Genomic DNA, 10,816 nt, shown 5'->3' on the forward strand with positions numbered 1-10,816 from the left:
TAAGGTAATTTCCAAGGAGATCCACATTTATTCTAGGGAGTTAAACATTACGTAAAATCAAGAGCGATTGGGTAGATTCTAGGAGTTAAATAAACACAAGGTAATTTTCCACCATCAGGGAGACGTTTGTCAATTTCGTACGAGGTCCGCGACATTTCTTACAGTCGTGGATGAATATTTGATTTCGCTCCCTTTTCTTTTGTTTTGAGACGAACCGAAACAACGCCAGGGAGGTTGCGAGCGTCAGTGGGGAGGGGGGAGAAGGCAGGTGACCCGCTCGTGCAAGTTAGATAACCAGCGAGACGCAACAACCAAACAATTTCACAGACCCGCGAGTCGGGCTGAAGCACATCAGCATGAAGTAGTTGCACCCGCGCACACACACGCGCTCACACTCACACACACATACACACACGCGCGCGCCCACGCACACACACACACACACGACCTCGGAGGCCGGACCCACCCCTCCCACACCCCGAAACAAACCAAAAGCAATACAACTTGCCACCAAGGCAAATTGTGATCGCCAATCGCATTGGAGGGGAGGGGGAAAAGCTGGTGGAGTGGCGGGGTGGGTGGGGTGGGGTGGGGCGCGAACCACGAGACAACAGATTGAGGGTGGGGGGTTGGTGTTCTGGTCACGTCCTTGCCAAGGGCTGGCGCGCCTTCTGCTCAACAACTTTGCAAAGTCTTGCGGCCGACGCTCCCCCCCCCCCCTTCCCCTCGGTCAAACACGACGCGCGGCCAGCGCCAAAAAGGGAGTTAAAGCCAAATAAGACATCGATCGGAGCCATCGGCCGCCATCGGCACGGCAAAAAGGCGGAAAAGACGGCGGCAACGCGAAGCCTCGGCGCCGTCAGCCCGTCAGTGTCACCTGCAGGCGTACACACACACACACACACACACACACACATACATACATACACGGCGACACGCCGCCGATCCGACATGGCGTGGACCACGGCGTCGACAGACACCTCGACACGTTTATTAATCAGAATGGCGCGAAGCTTAATTAGAAAACGGCAGGAGAAAGAGGGAGGGGGGAAGGCGGGAGGCGAGGGGAAAATAGGGAGGGGGGGGGGGAGGGGGAAGGAGGGGGGCAAAACGTCGGCGACGACACGCGGATCACGCGGTGAGGAGCAATACTCGCTCGTACGGACATCACCGGCGTCAGGCGGCTAGGTAGGAACCAAAACCAGAGTGGCGCGGCGGGGAGAGGCAAAAAAAGTTACTGGAGGAGGGAGAGAAGAGAGGGAGGGGGGGGGTAGAAATGGGGAGGCCTCCCCACAGGGCCGAGGCGCGCAACCCCCCGCGCCGAAATGCATTACTGTATCGGGAAGGGCGTGTTAAAAGGGGAAAACCATTTCCAATTAGTGTCAAACAACGGCCGAGGCAAAACGGCTGAGCGCGACACACACACACACACAAACGCAAACACACAAACACTAACACACGCAAACCAACCACGATTGGGCATTCACACAAATCGCAGCACCGCTCAAATAAAGACGGCCGCATAATAAGGGCATAAATTAAGGTGTAACGACCCTACTTACGCGGAGTACTGCGGCATATCAAGACCGGCCTCCTGTAGCACTCTCCTGCAACACACACAAAAACGTCGTCAGTCAGGCCGCGCCACGCCACGCCGCGCCCCGCCACGCCCCCTCGATGGGCCGCGCAGCAGTGCCACCACTCGCCGAAATGTGACCCGGCACGCCATCAGAACACCCCCTTGCTACACACGCACACAAAAAAAATCAAGAGCGAAAAAAAAAACTTTTTACACACATACATTTGCTCAGTGGTTTGTAAGTTAATTCAGCAACATTTACTACCCTTCGACTTATCAAAAAAAAAGAGAAAGAAACAAGAAAAGAAAGGTTGCGTTTAAATAGCAAAACATAATACGTAGCACGCAAAAAATATTCAAACGCAGAATAGGGCTAAGCTTTCAAGAAAACGAAACAAAACAAACAAAAGAATCAAACAGCAGCAAACTAAAAAACTAAACTAAAAAAACAGTGATAAAAACATGATTATTTTTTAAAAAATCAGAGACTAAAACATTATTTTTATGGTACTATCATGCGTGCCGACCCGAGTAAGAAGTAAGAAGTGCACCATTCATTCGTCCGGCGGAGGGGTGGAAAAAATGAGGAAAGGTGGGGGGGGGGGACACGGCCACCGCGAACCGCACCGCGGGGCGGATGCATCGAGCCGCGGATTTACGGCCCGGAAAACGGGCATAAACGGAGCGCCGACACTGCTAGCAGGGCCGGCATAGGGCCGGCAGGGACACGAACTAGAGCAGAACACAGGGCCGGCCACACATCAATGCGTACGCCAGGCAATTTGTTCGGGCCCCTTCGCTCGACCCCGCGTGTTTTAAGATTCGGACCGAATGCTATACATGGGTAGGGTCAGATCGGTGAAAGGGGGAGGGGGACGGGAGGGGAGGAAAGGGGAGGGGGCAGATGGGGTCAGTCGCGGATGAAACTGTTTTCACCTTCCGGCCCGCCGTTCGATTCAGCAGAACGGAAAAAGAGAGGGGGGGGGAGCCCAGTTCGGCCACGCCGCTACACCAGCTTCCGGTGGGCGTCGCCGAGAGCGATGCGATGCGCGAGTGCGTGGCGTCCAGGCGCTTTAGTACAGTGGTGCAGCAGCCTGGCGATGATGCTCCTTTATTGCCCATGTCGAGCTGTTTTTGGCAAGAAACTTGTCAAAGAAAACCACTTTTCTCGTGGGTTTTTTTTTTGGCAGGTCATTCCAGCGTTTGCGTGTCGATGCGCCGCCAAGTTCGGCACACACGATGGGTGCGTGAGTCCTTCTGTCGCCGGGCCGCCATGCCGACACCGCAGGCAGTCGATACGACTACGCCAGTAGAGACAACGAGGGCTTGGAAGAGAATCCAAGTATACCATAGCAATTTCCGTTTTTATTTTTCAAATTTTGCGGTGGCCTGCACAAGAAAAATGAAATAAAAGCCGTGAAGAGCACAGCAAAAATCTAAAATCTATCTAAAATCACTATTTTTTAAATTTGTTTTTAAAATAAAGACGAGCGGGTACTGAAAAAGACCAATATAAATAATTGAATCGCGGGATGAGTTTGGCTGGTTGGGAAACCTCTCCAGCAAGAACACGTTGAAGACAGAGTCACGGAGGGGCACTCGAAGACGCGCCAACGGATTGCCAATGCCAACAATTAGAGAAGGACCACCCCATGCGTGACGGGGAGGGAGCGAGGGAGAGGGAGGGGGACAGGAAATGAAGAGGGCTGGAGACGGTCGCTGGAGGACGAAGCCCTACTAAGGCAGCGCGACGCAGCGCGACGCAACGCCACCCCAAGCCGAGGCGCCATGACCGAGGACATGACGGCCATGCAAAGCACGAGCCCAATCGTGTGGCTTCACTACAAGAAAAAAAATACTAGGAAGAAAAATGAATTGCTCAGAGGGAAAAACTGCTAAGAAGGGGGGAAAATGCTGAGAAGGGAAAAAAATTCCAAGAAGGGCAAAAAGTGCCAAGAAGAAGAAATGCGAAGAAAGTCGTAATAAAAAGGTTTGATGTCGCAGTGGTTGGTCTAAAACTTCCAAGTCAATTCAAAAGCAAACATAAAATTTCAGAAGTGAGACAACAACTCAACGAAAACAAAAACAAAACGCGTCAAACGCATCAGCCTAAGAAGCGAGCGACATAGTGATGCGGCCATGCAGCTGGAAGGGCGATGCGATGTACCTCTGTGTTATCTCGGTGCGCGTCACGCTGTGCTCCTGCCGCTGCTCCACGCGCCGGTTCACCAGCCTGCTCCGCCGCACATGGAAAGCACACCAACTCGAAGCCACAAGCAGCGCACGAGGAGGAGGCGCCACCACACAGTGGGCCGGAAGAAAGGTGCCGGCGGCCAAAACTCTAGACGCGTTTTGAGCTCCAGGGTCACTAAACAGGGCTCGAATCGGGCGTATGACCCCACCAATGGATTGCTCTCAGAACGAGGAATCCATTGGTGGGGTCACACGTTCAATTCGAGCCCTGTTTAGCGACTCTAGAGCTCAAAACGCGTCTAGAGTTTTGACCGCCCTCACCGGTCTTCTGGCCCACTCTGCACCGACTCTGGCGCCCAGGGACGCAACCAAACTCGCAACCAATCGAATAACCTCGGCCGACCTCGGCGCGGCATTCACACTCCTATACGCATTTCTAGCGTACAGAAGTTGGTCACACGAGTTTGTGCACACACGTGATAAGCTGCGTCAAATTTCGAATGCGCTTATCTTGTCAAAATTTACACAAGGTAACGCAATGGAAAAACTTTTGACTGTTACACAAATTACGAAAACCTTGTACATCATATTAGTTCCTGAGGGGTCGACAAAGCTAGCTTTAAGTTAAGCTTTATGTCAAGGTCTCAAGATTAAAGACTGTTTCATCAGTCTCCAGTACCTCCCTTTACATTACCAAATTGACAACAGCCTCATTCCGTTAATGATGTCCTACAACCATCCATGAATGTTAATGTGAATGTTAATGAATGTTAATTGAATGAAAAGTTTGTCAAACCAAACAAAACGTAGCCAGTTGTTGACCCCTGACAGGACTACTGTAGCGATTGAATTATTAGCACTTCGGCGACGCTCTCGTCAAAGCCGTCACTCAAAAATATCAGGTTGCGGCAGACACACACACTCCATGTACAGAAACCACAAATCAAACGATCACTCTCAGACGTGCACATGCAATGCGGTCGCCATGCAGAGGGGAAGGGAACTCAGCGAAAAGAAAGAGCAGGAACGCATTAACGCTACAAATGATGGCACACAGTCGTCAAACCAAACGGCCAGCTGACGTTTCAACTTCACTGTTTAAAAAAATAATTGAAAATCCGGAAATGCGATCCGAAGCTTGTTTAAAAATTTCCAAAGACTCCAATTTGACTTTTTGAAAGAGTGTTTGTTTTTGTTCAGCATCATTCTGCATCTTTGTGCCAGAAACTTATACAAGAACACACATTGGAGGTTTTGGAATTTGAAGAACTGAGGCAATTTTGAATAATTTCCCAGAAGTTTTTTCAACAGTGTAGCTTAACAGTGTAACAAGGCGTCTCACACAAACGAAGGCTCGTCGCCATGCTGTTTAGGGATGCAGAGGCACTCTCGGGGTTCAACAGACAGATCAATCTAATTCAGAACAAAACACACAGCAAACTCAACCAAAACGAAACACAAGGAAACTAGAAACACAAGGGCGGCTCCGCAGTGGGGAGAGATAATTGCTCAGGGCGAGACAATGCTAAACGAAAACTACCCTTTACTGTCAGGATTTAATTTACGTCATCAGCAGAGGGGGTGTTAGTTCTGAGGACAGGACACGCAACGCAAGACAAGGCAGCTCTAGAGGTACGGGAACGCAGCACAGCCCTGACTACAAGCTTTCGGGACTCACAAGCACTGGTCGGGAGTCCCCATTGCCAGCTGCATGACTCCTTCCTCTCAGGGACACCTGGGACCGCACCTGTGAGTGGGCCCTTTCTCAGTTAACTAGCATACACAAAGATCCAAGAGATATTATAGGTTATTTAAGGTTTTTCTTTTCACGACCAGCTACGTACTAGGCGGACTTTATAGTATTATCACGACTGTTAAGAGGGTGGCTTTCATCATGCTCGTTTAAAAGGTGATTAAGAAAACGAAAAGGGATGAAAACCATCTACGTCAGAACCGGGCATTTTTAGGAAACGGATGACTTTGCAGTTGTTTAGGTTTCAGTTTTAGATTTGTTTTTCAATAAAAAGAAAATGATGTTGCTGTGCACTGTAAAAAGCACGGCGTACTTAAATGCATTCAGCTCAGACGACCGTATGGGTCGAACCGAACGAAACACAGCGCACTAAACATCCAAGGCCGAAACAAAATGAAATAAAAACTGTGCCAAAGCTACACTACACACTGCCAATTTGAAAAAAAAAACGGCCCAAACAACGGCAAACCCACCGGACAAGTTAAAAAAACTTGGTAACAACACGCTTTAAACCTCACCAAGTATTTTGAGCATGGCCCAAACTCTTTAGATTGCTAGACAAAAAAATAAGTTCATAAATTACGAACTATTTGCTGTGCACACTAAATGTTTTTGTACAAATTTTGTACGAGACATCACAGTTTTTTGTGCACACGAACTTTTCGTACAAATTTACACAAAATATTGTACAATTTTGTACAAAAATGGCGAAAAATGTGCAGTTTTTCAAACGAAAATTGAACGAAAATTTTATGTGCACACAAAACTGTGATGTCTTGTACAAAATTACACATAACATTTGGTGTGTGGAAAGCTCAAGTTTGGTCAGAATACTTTGTGATAACAACCTATTTTGTGGTTGTGAGGCCTAAAATAGTTTGTAAGGTTTCCAGAGTGAAGAAAAATTTAATGAAATCAATGACCGATCCATCGAGTAAGCCGAAACCTCGCTGCAAGGAGCGGCACGGAATCGACGCACTCGGCGAACGGACGGATCAGAAAAACGACAAAAATGTGACAGAAAACGGAAAGAAAGGACGAGGGCAAGTTTGTAACATGAAAGGCAGGCCGTGATGGTGCACAGACGCTACACGTTCAAAATGCGTTACCTGGGTGCTCAGCGCTCAGCTACAGGGCCCCACGCAGGCCGGGGCGCAGGGGGCGCAGGCCGCGGACCCGCGGCGCCCCTGCCGACGCCCGGAGGGGCCGCCTGCCAACCCTGGAACGGGACAAACACGCTGTTAAAGACAAATCTTGCAAATTTTCAAACACTTTGTTGGAAAAAAATTGCCTTTCATCTTTTTAAAAATTTTAATTTGGAATGAGTTCCCAATAGGTATAGTACAAAAAAAAAACTTTTTTGAAAACAAAGGCTTTTGGAAATTCCCGACGAATCTTCGGAACTCACTTTCAAAATTCATTTTTAACAGTGGAACGCGCATCATTTCACTTCCACTGACGCCAGTTTGGGATTTTCGGTCGGTGCGCCACAGGGGAGGAGTGTCGTCGGCTTTATCCATCTCTACCCCGCAGCCAATGGGGCGGCACCGCGGTGCGGCGCGGCACGGCGTGGCACGGCAGGGCACGCCACGGTCACCGCAGACTCGTTATTTAAACGACCAGTGCAGCGGGCAGCGGCATCGCCATGGCATCGCCACCGCAGTGCGGGCCGCGTACATCACCCCGAGCCGAGCCCCGGACCCTCCCTTCGACACACCGACCGACGGACGAGGAAGAAACAACTTTAATTTTGGTGCAAGTTTTCCCTTAGAATAACTTTGAAATAACTTTGAAATAACTTTGAAATAACTTTGAAATAACTTTGAAATAACATGAAATAACCGAGAGGTGACCCACTGTAAATTTTTGTGTACAATGATTGTGCACTGCGAGAAAAAAGTACGGAAAAAGTACGGAACATGTCTGGTCAATAATTTGCCCGGACCGTCCGTACTTGCCAACTACGGAACGTTCCGTACTTTTTTCCGTACCCATTTACATGGGTTCATATGGAGCAAGTACGGAACGTTCCGTACTTTTCTCCGTACCTCCGTACAATATTTTTCTGTACCATTTCCGTACAAAAGTACGGAATTTTTAACAGTGTGTAAATGTGCAAGATTTCTGGCGTTTTTGCCACCTGAATGAAGAATGTGGTGAAATTTTGTACGATGAATGTGGGAAGCTGTTCCCCCCTCGGAAATAACTTTAAAATAACGTGTACAATTTTTTTTTTTTGAAATTGTATGCCCCTTGCAGACAGACAGACGCCGGCCGCGCGATCCCCTGGGCACACAGCCGTGGTGTTTGCCGGCATTGCCTCCATCGAGGCCTTGATCGAGGCCATCGAAGGCATCGAGTAGTCTGAGAGCGAGATCAACAGGGCCGCGACGGCAGCGAACGGCAAGCACTCGGCGGCCGTCGAGGGCCCTACCCGCCCAGGTGGCGGCGGGGGTGGGGGTAGGGGGAGTGGGGGCGGGGGTGGGTAGGGGTGGGGGCTGGAGGAAGGGGTTGGGGTGGGGGCGGCCGCCGCCAAGGGATGAGTGGGCAAGCCTGGCAGGCCAGGCAAGCGCGGCAAGTCCAAACTAAAACTTTGCCAGGCACACCCCTTCACGTCCACCCCCGCCCCCCGGCGAGGGGGGAAAGAGGCCTTTCTTTTATTAATGGAGCACGCCAGCGCCGCAAGAACGAGAGACCCAGCAGCGCGCGACAGCGAGCCAAGCCGGGGCAGGGAAGGGGGGGGCGGCCGCCTGTCCCGACTATTCCGAAGTCGTTTTTCCCGTCTTCTCGCACGATCACGGGGCGTCCCGTATAGGTGCGAGAGAGACAGAGCGACGTAAACGACTCTCGGAATGAGTCGCTACAGCCGGACCGAGCGATTCCGGCGCGGCGGGGCATTTCGGCAGAGCGCGGCCAGCGCCGACACAGCAGTCTCGGATAACTTGAGGGGGGAGGGTGCACTGGCAAAATTTGTTGGCACATTACTAGAAAGAAACGAGGATGACATTCAAGGTTGACAATTTAATACCAAGTTGACGAAATTTTCATCAGAAGGCTCACTAAACTCACTGCACCATGGGCGTGACAAAAACTGAACGGAATGAGGAAAATGAACCTTGACATTGTCGCCAAGTGACTGACAGACAGCCCAAGACTCTCACAGTGTATGAGGTGGCGTGGGGCCCAGGTGCACCCACTGTACACACACACGCCCCGCGCTGAAATTTTAACCAGCATGACAGGGACGGCGACAGCACGGCGACGGCCGGAAAAAAAAGGGGAGGGGGTGGCCAAGGCTGGCCAGCCCGCGGCCGAGCTGAGCCCCCCGGGGGGCAGTGCCAGAGAGTGTAAAAGTCGCGGCAAGACACGCCGGGGCCCCGCCCGGGGCGCTGCAGCCGGCGAGTCGATGGCGTTGCCGGCGGGGCCCAGGGGGAGCGCGGAGCCGGCCCCACAGCGCCCCATAGAGCCCCGGCGGGGGCAGCGGGGAGGGCCCTGCAGTGGGGCGGCGAGCGGAAGGGAGGGCGGATGCCACCGAGATCAGAGGCCGGCTTAGCAGCCAAACCAAAGCTGGGGCCGAGTTAGGTCGGGGCGGGGCCACCGCGGGGGTGCTGGCTGGTGGTGGCCGGGGCACGGCACAGTGGGCCAGAAGACCGGTGGAGGCGGCCAAAACTCTAGAGGTTTTTAGCTGAGTCCTAAACGGACTCGAAACCCAACGTGGATCCCCCATGGATGCTCTCGACGAAGAATCCGGTGGGTCACACGTTCGGGTTTGGCTGTTTAGCGACTCTGGAGCCCGCGTCAGAGTTTTGGCCGCTACCGGTCTTCCCCGTAGGACACGCCCGGCCGGTGTCCGGGGTTTACAGTTTGGGGTTACGTTACAAATCCCAGCTTCAACAACCCCGTCCCGCCTCGTCCCCCCGTCGAAACAGTCGCTGTATTTATCTTGCTCGTCCAGACACGCCCCCTGGGAGCGCGCACAGCGCCGCCCAGCGCGCGGCGCACAGCGCGCCCCCGGCGCCCCGGCGGGCCGTCACGCAACCTCACGGCGTCCGCCACGCAGAGCAAGCGCAGCGCGCACCCCGTGTACTTCCGGTCCTTCCGGCGCACCCCATTCAATTCCGGCGCCGTGATGGAGCGAGAGAGGAAGACAGCGTGAGAGGTTGGGAGAACGAGAGATCGAAAGCACAAGAGAATGGGCAAGATCAAGAGATCGAGAGAGAGGAGGGGAGAGGGATCGAGAGAGTAGGGGACAATCGAGAGAGGCGGAGGATCGAGAGAGTGCCAGAGGACGAGGGATCGAGAGGAGTGCCAGAGGACGAGGGATCGAGAGAGTGCGCCAGTGAGAGATCGAGAGAGTGCCAGAGGACGAGGGATCGAGAGAGTGCGCCAGTGAGAGATCGAGAAAGCGCGGTGCCGCGTCCGTCTGCGTCTCCCCGGCGTCATCCTAGAGAAAACAACATCACAACACAAATCGGAATTGACAACTGCTCGACGGCTCAAACGCGCAGGTTTTGGAATCGGTCTTTTCGACATGCCGCCCCCACGGCCACGTCAGTGTCCTCACGACATCAACGCCCTCAACGCCGATCTACCACCGCGGCACTCCGCGCAGAGTGACATCAGGCAGAAACGATAACGAAGTAAAACCAGTGGAGGGGGGAGGGGGAGGCAGGGGGTCCACACCGTCGCCTTCATTTCCGTGCAGCTTCCCCCTCTTCCCCCTCCACCATTCTTCTGGCTCCAAAATTATTTTAATTATCGTAATGGACCATTCCCCCCCCCCCATCTTTTCTCCCTGTCGTCTGCTAATCAAATTGGGCCTGCGTCTCGGCGTCCGTGGTGCGGCCGCTGCCGCCTCAGTGTCTCTCCCTTTGCGCGGCCGAGGAGGAGAAAGAAAAACACCCACACGGAAAAACTCGCATGTTTGCCAACCTTACGACGATGCACCGTCGCGAGCATCGACTCGGCTATGGAACCGGCGTATCTCTCTCTCTCTCTCTCTCTCTCTCTCTCTCTCTCTCTCTCTCTCTCTCTCTCTCTCTCTCTCATCTTGCAAGCGGGAGCGACAAGGACAAGAGACAGCGCGGGCTGCAATATTCACATCCCTCAAGTGGCGCGCTTCCCAAACAGTGTAGTGTTGGCGCAACACACAAACCCCCGCAGGGCAGGGCCGTCAGGGCAGGAAGGGGCCGCAATTTCCTACGGGGACGGGCAGCGCCACCAAAAGACAGTGTTCCCTTTTTCGGGCATCGGTTCACCACAGGTCGCAAAAAGACAATATTCCATTTTTT

At 52.6% G+C, this 10,816-nt stretch overlaps 1 protein-coding gene across 10 annotated transcripts in view; it reads right to left on the reverse strand.

Moving 5' to 3' along the window:
• LOC117639271 (catenin delta-2) overlaps positions 1–10,816 on the reverse strand; it is a 45,515-nt gene that overhangs the window by 24,789 nt on the left and 9,910 nt on the right. For 2 of the 10 annotated variants that reach the window (XM_034374779.1, XM_034374772.1), the window contains exons 1-3: positions 5,451–5,517; positions 3,747–3,812; positions 1,563–1,607 (exon numbers count right to left, since the gene is read on the reverse strand). In XM_034374779.1, the coding sequence (XP_034230670.1) occupies positions 1,563–1,607; positions 3,747–3,812; positions 5,451–5,485 (146 nt within the window). In that variant the 5' untranslated portion in view covers positions 5,486–5,517. Of the gene's footprint in view, positions 1–1,562; positions 1,608–3,746; positions 3,813–5,450; positions 5,518–6,634; positions 6,712–10,816 lie in introns of those variants that run through there. The other 8 variants (XM_034374780.1, XM_034374773.1, XM_034374782.1 and 5 more) reach the window with 7 other exon arrangements.

Source organism: Thrips palmi, unplaced genomic scaffold (assembly GCF_012932325.1).
Source record: "Thrips palmi isolate BJ-2018 unplaced genomic scaffold, TpBJ-2018v1 HiC_scaffold_11, whole genome shotgun sequence".
Taxonomy (NCBI): Eukaryota; Metazoa; Arthropoda; class Insecta; order Thysanoptera; family Thripidae; genus Thrips; species Thrips palmi.